General features: G+C 45.6%; 1 protein-coding gene across 2 annotated transcripts; it reads right to left on the reverse strand.

Moving 5' to 3' along the window:
* Positions 1-233: 233 nt before the first annotated feature.
* LOC119225374 (transducin-like enhancer protein 1) lies at positions 234-17,738 on the reverse strand. 2 transcript variants are annotated; one of them, XM_037483184.2, is made up of 20 exons: positions 16,894-17,738; positions 16,445-16,545; positions 15,529-15,592; positions 14,863-14,907; positions 11,642-11,704; positions 11,431-11,535; positions 8,927-9,140; positions 8,586-8,602; positions 6,408-6,521; positions 6,174-6,227; positions 5,843-5,992; positions 5,616-5,754; positions 5,224-5,423; positions 4,231-4,307; positions 3,851-4,100; positions 3,439-3,686; positions 2,984-3,131; positions 2,712-2,862; positions 2,462-2,538; positions 234-2,171 (listed from the first exon to the last, which is right to left on the reverse strand). In XM_037483184.2, exons 1-20 carry the CDS (start codon positions 16,915-16,917, stop codon positions 2,064-2,066), a joined length of 2,349 nt encoding a protein of 782 aa, XP_037339081.2. In that variant the 5' UTR covers positions 16,918-17,738; the 3' UTR covers positions 234-2,063. The 2 variants fall into 2 exon arrangements, with proteins under 2 accessions (XP_037339081.2, XP_037339080.2); XM_037483183.2 differs by having other exon boundaries at positions 8,927-9,143.
* Between the last annotated feature and the right edge of the window lie 908 nt (positions 17,739-18,646).

An 18,646-nucleotide genomic window follows, 5' to 3' on the forward strand; every position in this document is an offset into this window, starting at 1 on the left:
ACGGATGCAACATTTTTGGGGGATGTGGCACTTCCAGTCAAGCAGAGTAGTTTCATTAAAGCAATGCTCGACGTGCAGCAAACCCCTTTGTCCAGTTGGGTCAAGTGGAGTCGCCCGGCACATCAATACCAGCGGAGGCTCCATTCCATTCAGGCACCTATCAGTAAATCAGAAATTTGAGGTATAGGACACATTTCTGAGCAAAGTCAAAGTCAAAGACCACTCCAATTACAAAAAGAAAAATCACATTTATTGTCTAGATATTTCAATCATTTTAGATTAGCTAGCATTAAGACCATTTAGTATTTCTCCTGATTAGACATTTCTTTCCATGTAAAAGACGTACAAAAACAGTTATTTCTAAAGCATGTCCTGTATGAAAAAAAAAAAAAGACAAAAAACAAACATTTACATTTTTACAATCATTCAACAGACAGAAGTAAGCGATAAGTCATGAAATGAATGGCTGAAAAGGACCGACACTTCCTGAAGCTGAAGGATAAGTGCACCTTCCACTGGTGGACTGAGGACTAACGGAGGGATCCAACAGGACACAGTTGTACTTAATGACAATTTCACAGATGTCCCTCATTCAACAATATTAGCAGAAAGAAGGAACGGTACAAAAAACTAAATTGTTTTAAGAGGTTTGTTTAGTGAAGGAATTGAAAATGTTATTTAACTTAAAACGGAAAAAGATCATTTGGACACTACTATGTCTGATCCTTATGAACTCTTAATGCACAGAGGGCACAAACTAAATGTAGTGCATTAAACAGCAGGCGCAGGTCTGGACTTCAACATGAAGTCGCTGTTTGTACATTTGAAGCTACATCCAGCTGACCAATGAGGCGTCTCTGAAATGTTCTCACCTTGTTCAGGTGTAGAAGGGGAGCCTCTCTCAACACGTGCTGCTTGTAATTCACACTGCAGCTCAAAAATGGAGGGGAATGGCTAAGAAGTGAGGTAAGGAAATCACATGTCGGCTTATGTTGGAGTGCAGTTATGTCAAAGCTGAAGTCGAGAAAGAAATTTGTTCTACAAAAAACGAGGATGAATAAATCAAAATGGGGATTATTTAATTCTCCTGAACTTTTTCCTCCAATAATTGGTCTTTCAAACCAGATCATTAGAAATAAAAAACAAAAAAGAAAATTGTACTTTTAGAGTAAATTCTCTTTTAAGACAATTGTTATCCAAGTACGTGAATGCTTTTTGTTGCCACCCAAAGCCGGTGAGAACTACGAAAACATAGTTTGTCTCATGTTGATCAAACCAACCCATCCGAAAATTCAACAGTAGCATGATGCTCAACACGTCAACAGGGCCTTCAGAGTGTGTGTGTGTGTGTGTGTGTACTCAGTGTCTGGGTGGACAGCTACCATTACAGTGCACTTTATTGAGGATGGGACTTACTGTCCAGACAGAAAAGGTACTTTTCAGTGTAGGCTTGTCAGAACAGCAAGCTGAGGTTCCGTGGTCAGAGAGTCAGAGCTGAGAGACCAACACGCCGCCAGCATTGTCCGACTGCGACTAAATTCCATCCAACATGCTCTTAAATCACCGTCCTCCTCCGTCTCTCTGGGATTTTGTCGGGTTCTGTCCCCGTTTTACTCTTCCCGTCCGACATCATGTTGGTCCTCGCGGTGGAGTGTTCCTCCCGGGGGTCTCTGCCCCGGGTCATGACACTGCATCAAGTGTATTTGAAAATCTAATGCTCGTCGTAGTGTTCTCCAGGTGAGCTGGTCCCAGTCAAAGCAAAGCAGCACAGTCCTGGTTTGGTCCCTGTTATCGGATTCCCTCGCAGTCCGGAGCACAAAGGACGAGAACATCAAAATAATCTGTCTCCCTCCATTAAACATCCAGCTGCTCCAGTCATTTCCCAGCTGATACGGAGGTAAGTACACAATCATAACAGATGTGTGCATGTAAAACGTTTGTCTCCTTTCTCTGCCACCTCAGCAGATGGAGCAGGAAAAAAGTGCCATCAAGGTCACTCGTGTTTGCGAATTTCTGGCTCCTGCATGGGAAGGAATGAGTGTCCTTGCTTTCTATCGGCAGCGTTAGTAGATGACCTCGTAAACAGTGGCCTTTTTGTCCCCTGACCCAGTGACAATGTATTTGTCGTCCACAGATATGTCACAGCTCAACACCGAAGATGACTCTTTAGACTGAAGGAAAAAAAAAATAGAAGAAGGTTGGTCATAAATCAACAAAAAGAAAACGATGCTACTTCTGTTTGTCTAATACATTTTACAAGAATACTATTGGCAAATATAACTGTTATAGGCTCTCATTACAATCAAGACTGCTCAATAATTAATACTATACAGACGTAACGCTGACAGAGATCCGTGCTGATGCAGCCAATAAGACAGGGTGTGTATCCAAACAATGCTGTGCTGCTGTATTATCTATGTTAAGCTATTATAAAGTACATGCAGTGATCTGTTGTCCCAACCTGGAATATGCTGGCTCCATAGGGTGTCCTCCAAGCGTTCAGTAAGTTATCCTTTCCTGTGCTCACAAACCATTTACCTGGACGGAGAGACACACACAAACACAATGAGCAATTGCAATGTCCTGCCTGCACTATATTATCAGATTTAATAAAGAAAGAAAAAAGGGGGGAGACAACACTGAGGTAAAAGAAATTGTAATGGTGATTGTTTGAAGGAGGACAAAATCAGTAAATTGACAGTGTTGCTTACCACAGTAGGCAAACTGCAGGGAGAGCACACAGCTCTCATGAAGGTGAAGCTGGTATTTGTCAGGCTTGGTGACGTGTAGGACCTCCACGTTGCTGCTCTCCATTCCAACAGCGAGCCACTCTCCTGTCGGACAGTAGCCGAGGGAGAAGATCTGGACAGAAGAGGCAGCCAATATTACATTTAGCCAGCAGCTGAAGTCTTATTTAGTTTCACTTTTAAAAAACGCTTTTCAAGGCAGGTCAAGGAAACACCGTGTGTTGATAAAAGTGTACCTGTGATGTGAAGTCATGCTGCTGCAGCTGCCGTCCCTCTCTCAGATCCCAGGAGCGGACGGTGTTATCGAGGCCTCCGGTCCACAGCTTGGTGCCATCATTGGAGATGTCTATACAGCTGGCTCCATCTGTGTGGCCCTGGAACTGCCTGCAGGATACACACACACACACACACACACACACTTACAATCAGAGATAAACAAAAGAAAAAATGTTTTTGAAAAAGGCCCACTAGCAATTGGAGGACGCCCGGGCAGTTTGTGTATCACACACACACTCCTCCCATCATCAGACACTCTTGTAGTACTATTTCTAATTATTTGGTGTATTTCTAAATCAGCCAAGGCTGTGATTCTGCTGACTGAGTTTTGTGGTTGAAAGGGGGTTAGAAAAGACAGTGACAATAAGCATCTCCCTTTTGTGTAAAGGGCTGCACATGCATCAAAGTCTCTTACCTGACTAGTGTCTGATTGTGTAAATCCCAGACCGCAATGTTTCCATCGCTGCAGCAGGAGAAGCAGACCTTGGAGTCCGGACTAATGGCCAGCGCGTAACATGCCGGTGCTGATGATGTCAACTCTGCCTTAATCCTGGGAGTGGGCGTGGCCAAATCCCAGATTGACAGCGTGCTTGCCTCACCTCCCACAATCAGTGTCCGACCATCAGGGAGGAGACGACAGGAGCGGATATAGTTGTCTCGGTTCTGATGGGGCATGGACAATGAATGTATTCAATCTTTTGTATGATTCCAATACAACACTTGTGAATACATGCATACATACAACATATAGCTTAATATAATCCAATGAAGTGTTTTGTACAGTGCAAAAATCCTTGCACTGTGAACCCACCCATCAGCTCACTCACCAGGCAGTCGAGCTGCGACACCGGGCTCTTGTTTCCTGGGTGACTGATGTCCCAGACCTTGACGCAACCCTTCCCTCCTGTGTAAACGTGTCGGGTCGGGTTACTGATGGTAACGGCGCACACCACCTCCCCGTGGTTCAGTGTGTTGATCTGACGGGCATGGCGAGGAATCCCCGGGCCAACCAAAGCATCTGGAGGGAACGGTACAGGCTGCATCTGTCCGTCGGCCGCCACGTGAAAAGAATAAGCCCTGGTGGTAGAGCGGAGGATGAAATGTAGACAACGTTATAATGAGCAATTTTTCTAGGACGCATCACTTTTTCCACGGGGCAATTAAGGCATCGGCCCTCAAACAAACAAGCAGCCACAAACACACTTACGGTTTGCCGCCAGGGATTCCCGTCAGACTGGGAGGCATTCCAGGAACTCTCATGTGAGGATGGGGATCAAAACCCACCTTGATGATAGAACACATATTTTATGAGCACAGTGCAAACGCACACCCATAGGCATTGGCAAAATGCACAGACGTCAATTATAACATGTGGAACGGAACACAAACACTCATGAGAACACAGCAAACAAACAGTGTGGAGGACACACACACACACACACACACACACCCTCTAAATCTGAATGAGTTTAAGAGTTAGCAAACACACAGAGGCAGCTCAGTCAGTACTTGTGCTCCCCCACAATCCAACACCACACACACATTCAGCTGGTGAGTACACAACCTGAGTTTATATCAAGTGTTGCCGGGAGACAGCTGTGAGTCTACTAAACCTATTTAAACAGTGTAATTACCACAATGCAAATACGGTAAAGAGATGGGTCTGATTGAACGAAATGCACACCATGCCCACTATATAAATACTGTCATGCAACTATTCACACGCTGCAGTATACAATGCTCAAGAAAAGAGAAAAAAACAGCATTTTGATGGTTAACAGAGAAGTTAGAGTAGATGTAATTTCAAGGGGTGTGTGATTTTCATTTAGATATCTGGAATATGTAATTGTAAAGCAATAATCAGTTTTCTGGAAAAGCTACATTGAGAAGACAAAATAGAATATAATACATTTGCTGTACAGTACTAAAAATATGTAATCAGGGGTAAAATTCAAGAAAATTCAATGAAAATTAGCTCACACTTATGTGCTTGGGTAAAGCTGTAAATACAAGGACTGAGAGGCAATATTTCAGCAAAAAACTGAAGCGTCAATGTCTGGTTAGAAGGTTTTATGTACATTTTATTTCAACAATGAGTAATGTATAGAAATTGCCTCCTGTCTATTTGATACTTTAAAGAGGTTTCAGCTGCGCTATCATTTACTACTTTACCAAAACACATTGAAGCCTTCCCACTCACCATAGGTGAGCGGCCGTACGCAGCCACAGCAGCGGCGGCAGCGACACTCATCTGAGGCGACATGTTGTGTAATCCAGCAGCGTAGGCTGCAGCTCCGGCTGCACCTGCCAGCTCCCCGTTCATCCCTGCGCCATGTGGTAACATGCCAAAGGCCCCCGGGTATGGGCCGGGTACGGCCAGGGGGGTCCGCAGACCTGCAGCTGGGGGGGGGGGGGGGGGGGGGGGGGAGAGGGGGTTAGACACATCTAACCGATAGAATATTTCTGTGGATAAAATGTATCCTTCAAGCCACGCAGACTTTGGAGGTTCCACACATGCTTTCAGCTCTCGAGGAAAAATTAAATAAAACAAACCATCATGTAATTATTAAAACATGTTTATACTGGACTTACTGGCTGGATGTGGCATCTCCATTGATGGGGGTTTTGATAGACTGGGCCGGGTTCCTGGAGTGGCGCTCGGACCCGGGGTGGAGTCCCCTCTGGGTGTGGGTGTGCTCGACTTAAGTCCAGGTGTCCCCGCTTTGTCTCGCTGCCACAGATAGAAGACTGGGATTACTGACACATGTATTCAAACCTCAGCCCTCTTATCTAAATGGTCGTGTCTTGTCCATCCCTACCAGTGCCATCTCTTTGGACTTGAGGGAGGAGGAGCTGGCTGATGACGCAGTAGAGGCTGGACTACAGGGGTCTTTCTTGAGAAGACGTGCTTTATCCAGACCATTTTCTCTAGGGGAGGGCAGAGGCGTGCCGCGGGGGGAGGATGGATCCTGATAAAAGACATTGATTCATTTAACTAGCTGAGGACAAAACACTACGTGCTGTGGACATTTTCCTAAATCGAAGAGGTCACTTCAATAGACAACTTGGAATTTAGTGTGGTTCATTTAAACAGAAAGTATAACCCACAGACTACACAGAAGGCAACAACAAAAAAAGTTAAATACTGACCTCATTCGAAACATCCACCACTAAATTATCATCACTCTTCTCCCCATCGCTGTCCTGAAATCAATTAGAACACAAATACATAGCAGAGGATAGTCAGAAATGATTCACTAAAACAGGCCGTTCAAAGGAACCTGCAGGTGAATATTTAGGCAGTGAATACTGCATAAAAGTCATAAATGAGTTCCCCTCACTTCAAAATTGCACAAATAAAAAGTCAGCAGAACCGGTTCTTACATAGTGGCTGGAGTCCTTGTCTTCAACCTTGCGTTTCTTGGTGTCATTTGGAAACTCTGGTCCGTTGCGTCGCTTATCTGAATTCCGAAGACTTTCTGGCAGCGATGAGTTACTCTGCAGATGAAAGCAAAGAGTAGAGTAGGAGGAGAGCAGATTAATAAAAATAAGACAGTGTAAAATAAAATAGAATGAAAAGTTTCCAAGGAGTTTGGAGGACGATAGAAATTAAGATAAGGGATTTGCAGAGGTGAAACAATTTGGCCATTTTTCTAGTTTACTTTGTGTTAAGCTGTGTGTGTGTGTGTGTGTGTGTGTGTGTGTGTGTGTGTGTGCGGCTGGAGTTCACTAAACCATCTGAAACATCCCCCCTAATTATAACAGCTATTCAGCCACATGTGGCGCAGGTTAGAAAAACAGACTCTTACTTACAAATAGGCTAAAAGTTCACAGGAGCATGAATAAGCAGCACTAACACTTTAACAGCAACCTTTTTCCTCACTTGACCAACGGCCAGTCACACACACACACACGCACACAAACGCACGCACACACACACGCCTCTGAAGTTGATGATTACATTAAGTGGCTCTCAAAATCTATCAGTGCTCCCCCTTCTGGCTTGTGACAAGCTGCAGGTTTGCATGCCTACGTGTGTGTGTGTGTGCGTCACTTGCATAACACTCTTGTGTCCCAAAAGTACGTACGTACGCGCACACACACACACACACCACACAACCCCCCCCCCCCCCCCTTTGGGCCTCCTGACTAACGGATCCTATTGTTAATGGATTAGAGCTTCATGTTGAGTCCATTATAGTCTCAGCCTGTCAATGAAATGTGCATCCAACATACACAAACACACATGCGCGTGCACATGTGCGGGCGCTTGGGCTTTGACCGGGGAAAGGGTAAATGAAGGAGGAATTGCTAAGAGAGGAGGGGAGGAGGGTGAGAAAAAAGGGAAACGGGAGGAGATGAGATTAGAGGACAGAGAGGATGGAGGGAGGGTGTGAGAGTGTGGAGGAGAAGAAAGGGTGACAAGGGACAAGGGAGGGAAAGAGACGGGGTTGGGGGGGGGGGGGGAGGGGGGTGAAAATCTGTATTCCGCTAAAGGCCCCTTCCTTCACCCCCTCCCCTCTTCCTCCCTTCCCCCTTCATTGAAAGGTTTTACTGAGCTGAGCACAGGAGCACTGACCCGCAAAACATAAGCACCCCCCGCGCACCCCTCCTCAGTTTTTCTCCTGGTCTCTCGCTGTGACACACACACACACACACACATACACACACACACACACACACATACACACACACACACACATCATATGACTGCTGCCCCCACCTCCCTCCCTCCCCATTCCAAGTCCTCTCTTCTCAGTAGTGGTGATATTAAACACAATGAGAGTCTTTAAGCGTGGGATCAGGGGCGGTGGGAGGAGGGAAGGGGGGGGGGGGGTAATCTGCTCAGTGAGGTGTTAAATAGGCACAACAATGCAGGCTAGGCTGGAGGAGTGAGTGTGTATGTATGTATGTGTGTGTGTGTATGTATGCTAAAAAAGATCATTTGGAAAAGAAAAGGAAGCTGACAGTTTAGAGCAGATCTGGGGCAGAACTAAAAGAGGCACAGCTCTAGCCTCCAAATCCACACACACTAAAATATACGACTTCAGCACGGAAGCTAATTCAGTGGTACGAACAAATACATTTTAAAGCAAGGGGCTTTAATGCATGACGACATGTAAAGATGACATTTTGATGATCCCTGAGGGGAAATTGGGTCACTACAGCAACAATAAAAGTAATCCCATTAAAATGACAAAAAGAGCCTGCCCCAGCAACAGGTGCATTTTACCTAAGATATAAATGGTAAATGAAAGAGTTCTTTTTTAAAAGAGTTCTTCTTTATGATGGTTTTTTTTCCTTCTTGTTTGTATCCATCATTTTTATATTGTGCAAATACAAACAATTTGATCCTTCCCTGGAACCGCTATATGTCAACTTAATGTAATTTACTTGATAGCAGACAGGTTTAAATTAGTTTTGTCTTCAGTGTGATCTGAGCAAAGACAGACTTATCCAACTATTGAGCTGTCAAAGTCAAACTGAGAACAAAATGTATCAGAAAGAAATCAAATTCCTTTAAACAGAACAGTAAACATTGCTGCGGAACGAAATACTTACTGTGCCGGCCTCTCGTTCTATTGCCATCGGAAATGCGTATTTGCAGTCGAGGTCATAGGGTTGGATGTGCAACAGAGCAGCAAATGGAATAAAATCAGAAAGGAAGAAGAATGTGTTAAAAATGTGACGCCAACCTACAAGTTCACTGAGAAAAATTGAATTAGAAGCAGACCAATCCATTTCGTCACCATTTAGAATAAAGATGAATGTGGTAAAAATGAATATCAGCATCTTTGAGAACTATGATGTTGAACAATATGGATGTTGGCTTTAAAAGGGAATTCTTCCACTTCCGACATTTTCTATTTTAAGCGGTGCTTCCGCTGTGTTCTTTTTGTCACCTCTCAGGTGGTCGGGTCCTGACGAGTGCGAGTCCGGCCCAGACATGTGGGGCTTTTTATCGCCGCCATCTTTTCCCAACATGTGGGGGGGAAGAGCACCTAGTCCTCCCGATAGGGCCAGGAGGCCAGCTGAACCGCCCAGCTGAGAGGGATGGAGGCCGGATGGGTGAGGGGTGAGGGGCACAGGGGCACCACTGTGGTTATGAGACAGGTGCTGCTGTGCAGAGACAAGAAAGCGGCGGTTAGCAGGGTTGAGAGAAAAATAACGGTTACGGGATAACACACGGCACAGTTGAGGTGTTGTAAGTCTAAAGCGCGCAATGCATCCCACCCAAACTAACAATATTTGTCACTAAAATAGAAGCAGTGCCTTTTTTAAACCAGGACAGATTGAAGAGCTGACTAAACGTAGATCAAAGAAAAAATACGTAATACAGCTGCCTTAAAGGTGCAAAATGTTTATGTCTGACAGCAAAAACTTGTCCGTGAATAAAAGTGAGCCATCAATAGGAGGAAATCAATAGCACTCTGTACGCTAATCAATAGAGATTTTTGGCCAAATTGAATCCTTCAACAGATGGGACAGTTTCTTCAGTGTCTGGGTTTACAGCGCTTCAACGAGCTGCTGCAGTCTACAAGGCGGCGAACACATCCTCTCCCCCATACACACCAACCCCCCCCCCCCCTTCCCTCTGGGGTCAAACACTGAACAATACTGACAGCTGGGATCACAGCCCAGAGCCCGAGGATGTGGTGGGAGAAGCAAGGGGGAGGCTAAGGAGGGAATGACGGAGAAGTGGAGGGGCAGGCGAGCGAGCCTGGAGCCCCAGCTGCTGCCTGCACTGTCAGGTCTTGTGAGGGGGTGAGGCGGCTGAGGAGAGAAGGGGAGGAGAGAAGGAGAGAAGAGGGTCAGAGAGAGAATTTGGCTGGCAGCCCTGCTCTCTCTTTCACACCAAATCAGGCGCTCGTCTGAGCGTGAAATGCCTTTGTGTTCCAAAACATCGTTATTGCCTCCTCAGACAGTAGCCGCGGGAATCCAAGCTCACTGATTCGCCACGGGGAGGGGTGGAGGAAGGGGGGAGAGGACAGGAGAAGGGGGGGGGGGGGGGCACAGGAGGCGACTCGGCAGGGGTGGAAGGAGTGCTGAAGGTCAAACCGACTTTTATCTCGCCTAATTGACTAACCTACTCCCCCTCCCGAGCCCCCGCCCTCTCTTTTCGACTCGATCCCATCTATCACTCTCTGTGTCCTGCCCCAACGAATGAGAGCAAAACAACAAAACAGTCTTTTAGCCTACACACAAACACACACAAGGCACGCACGTACACACTCACAGAATGATCCTACCCCAGCCTGATGTTGTCTCGGGAGAACAGAAATGCACGCTCTGCTACACACAGACGCACACAAACCGATGCAAACACACACAACCTTCTGCAAACAGGAGCCCTGATGAAGTAAATGGAGGGGAAGTATTGGTGGAAGCACAAGAGCCCGGTTTGTCATGGGATGTTAGTGTGAGCTTGTGTGTGTGTGTGTGTAAAGTTAGGGGCAACATGCTTCATTACACTCATTTAACTCACAAACGGGGTGAATGACAGGCTGGCGTGGGAGAGGGGAGGAGTGGGTGAAGAGGGGAGTGTAAGGGCAATGCTGTGACCCCCCCTTCCCCCTCCCCCCTTTTACAAACACTGAAATCCTGCAATTAAGACTCAAACAGCAACGGCCAAATCCACCTCTCCCCCATCAGACACACAGACCCCCACCAGTCCACGCCAACTAACAAGCCCACCTCACATCTAACTCTTCAGATTCACTGCTCGCAGCTTTGCTAGGCTGGTGCTGGAAGGCCCCCGCCTTCTCCCACAATCCCCTCCCACCCGCCCCCATGGCCTCACCTCCCGCCGGTCAAGCCCCTGCGGCTCCCATAAAGCAGAGCATTCTCAAATACCTCGCATCCCACCCAACAACAACTCTAGCCTGTCTCTCCTTTCACCTTCACATCACAGCCAAGCCGCAAGCAAAAAGTTGGCCTTTGTAACTTCTTTTCACACTCGCCGTGCCAATCCCTTTAGCTGAATAGCCGGTCATGCCCCATCACCCATCACATGCCGACATCTTTTCAATAAACACCTCATCACAATTCTGCCACTGATAGTTCTGCCATTCTCAGACTTCTCACAGTGGCAACGGATGGGTGATGTATATCTAACGGTTTCAGTTCTATTCAGTTTATGGACTCATAGTTCATAAAAAAAGACTAAAGTATCTTAATCATTAGGTTTCAATTTTTCTCTTGTGTTATTTAGTTTCGCTCCAAATTCCTTCATGTGTTCTACATCGTCCTTCATGTCGGTTGATGCTAGATGTTGTGTTTATGGGCAATGATTATTATTATGCAAACTGATTTATAAAATAACAAGAATTACATTATTCACAGGTTTTCAATTTCTTTTGTAAATAATGAAATATGTGAAGACAGGGTGAGTAAAAGGAATACACACCGTTGGTGGAAGGCCTGGCAGGCCCCGTACTCCGATGACGGAGTTTAGCTCTGCCATGGTCACCTGTTTGGCTCGCTCCACGGCTTGGACCACTTGCTGCTGATGCTGCAAAACAAAACAATGTTCAGGAAGACCAGTCAATTTATCAGTAAAGCTTGCAGAAACACTTGTGCATAAATGCCATCTTTAGCTCAAAGTCACACATGCTTACCTCCTGTGAGAGGAAGGGAATGACTTGGGCACAGATGGTGTTTAGTCTCTTGGCAATCTCAGTCTGATGGAGGAACAGAATTGTTAATAACATAATTACATTCATTTGGAAAAGACAGCTGTTCAGTAACACCAATAAAGTAAGACAAGTGCACCAACCAACATATTGGCCAACAAATCTATGCAACCCCACCCCTTAAAAGTATGATAAGGACACCCAGCCACTTCCCTGGCCTTTCCACACAAATCTAGTGTATGACATTTTCAGCATCACAGACACCACAAAAGGATTTTCCAATCATCATAGTGAGCTCAAGTTTCTCTCTCGCCTGTCGTAATTCTTTTGCGCTCTCTGTCTATCCTCTGTGCTCTTGTTCCGCTTCCCATCAGCACTTCAACATAATCTCATCAGTGACTAACTTCATTTACTCTCCCCCGGTATCCATGCCAACACATCCGCCAGCCCCCAAACCCCCGGAGGTGGCAACAATTGGCTGAAACTGGATACCCCCACAGTGGTATCAAATCAGATAAGGGCACTCATATTACATACATCATCAAATCAAATTGATACAAAGGGGGCCACGGTGAAGCGGGAATGAGGAGCATTGGACACGCACATAAAGACACAAGGTGACCCACGCACTGTGAAAGCTTTAAAGAGCCATGTGTTGTGCGAAAACCAATTCGAAATTTGTTCATTTTGCCCATTACGTTCACTTAGTTACATGATGATACAGTCAAGCTTCAGTTAGTGACCATCAGTAATAGGGAACGGTGAATTATATCGTTATCCTGTGTACAAGACTTGAATAAATACAGTTGTTTTGAGGCGGTTACGGCTATTGAATAGATATTCAAGATGGAATTATGATCTGTTTAACACCATTTCTAAGCAGCATATGTTGTAATAATTAGATAATACATTATTAAAAACTACTAATGCCCTTTGTGTTTTGATGCAAATACAGATGACAAAAACTAAATATACATATAACATTTTAAAATCTAGACAATTTACAACTACTTCAGAGCAGTTGGTAAAACAAAGGAGGGGGAGAGAATTGAACTTAAAGTAAAATCTTTACAAAACATAAATTCCTTCACTCTTAATACAGAATGAAAGAATATGGAATCAAAAGGGATCATTAGCCTTCAGAACACTTTGCAGTTCCATGTGTCAGGAGTTCACAACATGTCTGACACTCATCTCCACAGTGTGAAAAGTCGTCAATGGATAAATGCACATCTGTTTTACACCATTTATGATTGACAGCTACATTTTCATATTGACCACACAGCAGGCTGTAAGGGAAGGTCAGTCTGACCTTTGAATGGAACTGCTTTGTCTTACAACTCTGTGCCACGTTTGTGTGAAGAGTCTGGTCATAGCTTAAATCACACTGCTGGCCAGGTGTACGTACACCCAAGGCATCTGGAACTGAAACCTCTCTACGATTAATTTGAAAGAGTCACCCAAACAACATGCTTTCAGCTCAGTAGAAATACTGAGCCAGCAAATGAGCTGCTGACTTCTACACACTGTAACTCAATCTGATAATGTCCAACTTATTCCTTGCCTATGAAGCTCTGACTTCAGAGCTGTTTTAGGAAGACTGCATCTGCACATCCAGTCTCAGAATCCTGGGTTGTAAGCCTATAATTAGCCTTGTATAATAGCTCAGTGATTAGGTTGTCTGAGATTTATCTGACCAACTACTACCAGGTCAACTCGGATAATCTTACTAAAGATAACTCACAAAATTAACAGGGATTAAACAAAACAAGGACTCAAATAGTCAAACCGGAAATGGGGCCTCATTACACACAGTAAAGAACATTTGGAGGAAGAACTATAAAAAGTTAACAGAAACTCACGAGTACTGACAAAACACAGTTTTCATATCAGCTCCTGAATACCGTCATTGTTTGGAAAATTGCTATGGTGCGCCATCCTCACCATGATAATGATATAATTGAGAGAGTGGTTCAATTGAGAATACAGAGAAGATGCAAGTACACACACACACACACACACACACACACCATGTGCTAACAGGGAACCGGCTTCCCATTACACATATAATTGGCACATTGCTGCCACACACACATCGGAGTAGCTGCTCAGCAGGAGGCGAGTTTGTTGTGTATCCCCTGTACCCCCCCCCTCCGCCCACAGAGGCTTGTTGCTCTGACAACTGCAGCCTCGGGCTAATGACCTCCCCTGGAGCTTTAGTGTGTGTGTGTTTATGTGTGCTTGGACAATAGAAGGTGCATCTCCCTCACAATGAAAGAACAGTAGCTTCACATGGACATAAAACAAAAAAAGGAGCCGAATAAAAAGAAAACGAGGAGTGGGGTGTAGCAGTAGGAAGAAGAAAATCCCCCAGTTTGAAATGGACAGTGAGAAAGGCCCGAAAGGAAGGGGGAGGCCTCGGGTCATAAAAATGGGAGAATACTGGAGAAGGAGCGCATGAGGAACAAAACTAATCTATGAAGCAGCCAGGCCAATCCACCTCCAATTTCCTCTGGTCTGACTGGTCGATAGTTGTGATAATTACCGGTTAACGCCGCAAGCCCTTCACCCCACTCCTGAGGGGGTGGGGGGTTCTCACCACCTTCTCTGTGGGTCTACTTGCTTAACCATGATAGATTTGCTTGCATTGTATGTGAATATGCAAACACGCATGCACACACATGTTCGACAATCTGTTTGTGTGCACGTCCCCAAATGTTTGCACACATCATTTATGGCTGTAGACGGTTGCACTTGCCTTACATTGCAACAAGTGTCCTTTTGGCATTTTGTGTTCGCACACATTGGCGTGTGCTCTACCAAAGTGTGGTTTGGCGTGTTTTTGCCGTCCTGTTTCTAAAAAAAAAAGGGGGGGGGGGGGCCTCCCACGTCTCTCCTCTGCCGGCACCACCATGATCGATTCCTCTGCCCTCCTCAGCCCAGCCCCTCTAATGTAATAAAGCAGGCGGCTCCCCTAGACAGCACCAATCAATCTACAGAGCCATTCATCCTGCCTTTGGGCTCAGCCGGCCGGCCCTAACTGGGGAAATAGAGACAGAGCCCCATCGATCACAAACACACACACACACATACCTACACACCAAATACATCAAAACCGCACTATGAGCGAGAGGGAGGAGAGGTGCAGGGACGAACAGAAACACACCGGGTGCAAAGAAAAGGCGGACAGATAAGCATAACCATACCTGTTTGTGCATTTCAATGTTGAGGCCATAAGACATCTCGTAGTACTGATGAGGAGAGAAGGTCATGTCAGTGAAAAGAATTTGGAAACTTAAGCAGCTCAGAGAATTTGCGTGACCTTGCATGGGTTTTGTTGTAATAACCAGGGTTGCCGTTTTTTGTGTCGCACCGGGTCATTCTCAGTGCAACTAAACCACTTTCCGTGTAATTAAAAGCTTTTTACCTTTGACCCCAGGGAGGCAAAGCAGACGCTTGCAAACAATTCAGTGTTGCATTCGAGTCTACTTTTTGTTTTGTTTCAGTGTTACACTTAAGGCTTTAAAAAAAATACTCAGATTGGACCTCACTTTGTTTGAAATGAAAACGGTAAACTTAGTGAAATGTTCAATTGGTTTAAAAACTAGAGCTCAGTTTAATCAGAATCGAAACTTTGCAAATTGGAGCAAAGTAATCTGACATTTGCAGGTTCATCAGCATGTCTGAGGGGAAACTCTCTGCCAAGTAGCGTTCATGTTGCTGTGCTCTGAATAGGACTTTGCCTCATCCCTTCATTCAGATGGGATAACAGTATTCATTTAGGAATATTCACTTTTTACGAGCAGCGTGGGCATGGGCAAACGCCATAGTCACACTGAGGCAGAATGAAGCAAGTGTCACATGGATCTCACCATGACATAGTGTCGCTGCATCTCTGTCTTTTCACTGGCCAGCTTCTCACACTCCATCTTGAGGCTGAAAAACACAAGAACACAACATTTACTAGAATGTTACAATAACAAACACATGCCTGTGTGACTCTTTTTGGCTTGAAACATTTCAATTAAGAACAGTGATGATGTTTATCTTCCAGCTATTCTCCATTAGTAGATCCATCCATCTTCAACCGCTTATTCGGAGTCAGGTTAGTAGATCATTAATGTTAAACTGTAACACATACAACTTTAAAGACACTTTAAACAGTCGCATCTGACCCAGCCTTTCCTTTGCTCACTGATCAAAAGCACAAGTGAAATTGAGAAGATGGTTCTGTCGAGTTATAGGAGTCTCTTGGGCAGTAAAGGGTTTGTTACAACCCCTACTCTTGTAGTGTGTAGTGTCAAAGAAGAGGTGAGAAAACAAAACTTTGGAGGTCAGTAGCATTCACCTGTCGCAGCCAAATGTCTAACAAAAATAAGTAAAAGCCTTACCACAAAAAGCAAAGAAAATCTGCAGACTCAAGCAGTCTTTTATTAACCCACGACTACACACACAGGGGAAAATAAGGAGTGATTTATGAAAGCCTGAGCCCACACGCCACCCTCTGGTTCTCAACCATCACCCAGACTTAGACCTACCGCAGCATAGGCGCGAACACTGAGGCCTGGGTCTGCCGAGAGTGTGTGTGTGCGCACTTTTATGTAATCCAGGTTTATGGGTTAGTACGAGGCCAGAGGTGGGGTTTTGTTCATTATGGTAAAGGGGATGACTGTGGTTAGGATGAGGTTTGGTGTTAGAGGGGCCGATGACAATGGGGAAATTGTCCAACGTAACACCCATAAAGACAGAGCGGCCTTCCATGTGAATGTGATCGTTTGTATTATCCACCTGTGGTACTGTGCCTGAAGAAACTGGAACTCCTCCTTGATGCGGTCCAGTGACTCTGGGATGGTGAACTTGAAGGGCTGGCCTGGAGCCTGGTGGGGCGTCTGACACACACACACACACACACACACACACACACACAGGATTATTAACATCATAGTGCCTCATTATGTGGCCTACAATTTGCATCTGATCGTCTCCGGGCTCACATGTCAACAACTTTTAATTATTAGCCGTTATTAAGCAAACAGCATTATCAATCACATCCTGCTTCGCAGGGCAGATGCGGGGCCCGATTAACAAGAAGAAAGAGACTCATTCAGACATAGGCTTAGTCTGGAGGGGGTTAAAAGTAAACCGACAAGAGGCACAGGTCAAACAAAGAGGTAACGGCGACGATTTCTCCCCCCGGCTTTGAACAACTGTTTAAAGCAGGAAGGCACGAGACTTACCGGGTGTCGCCCCTGGGGAAACATTATTATCTCCGGGAGGGATGCAACCGTTTCCTTCCTTTAAAAAAAAAAAAAAACCCAGCTTCGAGGGATCAAATTGGGGGCAGAGGGGAGACGCGGGGTGCTCCGGATCACGGGCACGAATCCATCGGGCGTTATCGTGAGGGCCAACCAGCGGTGATGCCACACAGAATCGAGCGCTCCGTCCGGGGTTCACGGACCGCTTCACGCTCCTCGCGCTTCACTCGCCGTTTCCGGTCGTCGTCTCTCCTCCGCTCCACCGGCAAGCGCGGCCGTTAACCAACCGGAAAAACACGGGAAACCGCTCGTTAGCCGGAGGCGGGTGAAAAGGGGAGGGGTGGACGGCGTGTACCAGGTGAGAAATGGAGGAGAAAAAAAAGGGCAGGAATCACTGCGGCGTCTTGTTTTCTTCAGCGTAAGATCCGATGTATTCCGAGTAACGTTGGCGAGAGGCGAACAAAACAAGTGAAAAGTCAAACCAGCAGACCCTCAACTGACTACCACGAACTGTGGGCTTTCAGTCAGCGCAACACACACACACACACACACACACACACACACAGAAAGAGAGAGACACACACACACACACGTTAATTGCAGCGAAGAGTTCCCACTTGATTCGCCGCGGTCGTCCTTTGGCGGTCGAAAAGTTACCAAAAATATGAAATATTTACTTCCCGGAAGAGTTTGAATGCATCCAAAAGAGAATACACGAAAAAGGAGTACATATTTTGTACATTTGAATAAAAACAACTCCCCGGAGCGGCGGCGGGACTCCTCCGTGTAGCTCGGCTTTACCTCAGTGGCAACTTTCTCACGCGGTTTCACGCTGCCGAGCTAACCGAAAATGTAAGCCAGCCCACAGAACAGGTCCGGACCAATCACAGCAACTTCTCCACGTGGGGACGGTGATGCAGTTTGCAGAGCTGACCAATAGGCGCTCCATTAGCTGCACCGAGTCTGTTGACCTGGTTGAGCTACGCAGATTCTGAGCAATCAGGGCGTAGGAAGGAGCTGCCGTGCCGAGGGCGCGCTGGGCGGGCGGTGTGGTGTGTGAAGGCAGGTCCCACCTGTCAATCAAAGTAACGTGGGTTTAGCAGGAGCAGCTTTTAAGATGTGCGCGTGCACATGCGTGCTCATACACAAACGAATAGGCCCTCACACATACACACAAAGAAACACAAATACTTTCTTTCTTAGTAGCTGCCGTGAACTTTCCTAACCAGTGTCACGGCAAATCAACTCAGACCTCTTTCCTGCCTATGCAAAATACAGTTTTCAAATTAATCTAATTTAATAGGGCTGAGTTTTTTGTTCCACTTCCCTTGAAAGAAAACAAATCTAATTATGCTTCTCATCTGTTGCTGGCTACATGTTCAAGCCGTTCATTTTCATCAGTGTTTAGCCGATGGCGAAAGCTTACCGGGTGTGCAGGGACAAAACCCATAAACTGACTTTATTATAAAATTGTAGGGTCCTGGCACCAGTTATGTCACTCTAAAATGTATTTTTATTTTACACGTTTTAGTCATAGATAAGCAAAGTTTCACGGGGGAAATCCTTATTTATAGTAATTGAATTCACAAAATAATATCTTCTCATTGATACATTCTGGACAGGAACAGTGAAGCGGGTTAAAAAATAAATCTTGACCTCTGCTTCTGATCAGTCCTAAGCATTTTGAAGAGCAGTGACCTGCCCCTGGGGAGAAACTTGAGGTTCAGCATCTTGC

Source organism: Pungitius pungitius, chromosome 5, assembly GCF_949316345.1.
Source record: "Pungitius pungitius chromosome 5, fPunPun2.1, whole genome shotgun sequence".
NCBI lineage: Eukaryota > Metazoa > Chordata > Actinopteri > Perciformes > Gasterosteidae > Pungitius > Pungitius pungitius.

Coding starts and splice junctions, on each gene's coding strand:
- LOC119225374 (XM_037483183.2), bottom strand. CDS start 16,917: ATGTTTCCCCAGGGGCGACACCCG. Junction 11,536..11,641: donor TTCCCTTCCTCTCACAGGAG/GTAAGCATGTGT, acceptor TTTGTTTTGCAG/CATCAGCAGCAAGTGGTCCA. Junction 4,101..4,230: donor GGAATCCCTGGCGGCAAACC/GTAAGTGTGTTT, acceptor CTCTACCACCAG/GGCTTATTCTTTTCACGTGG.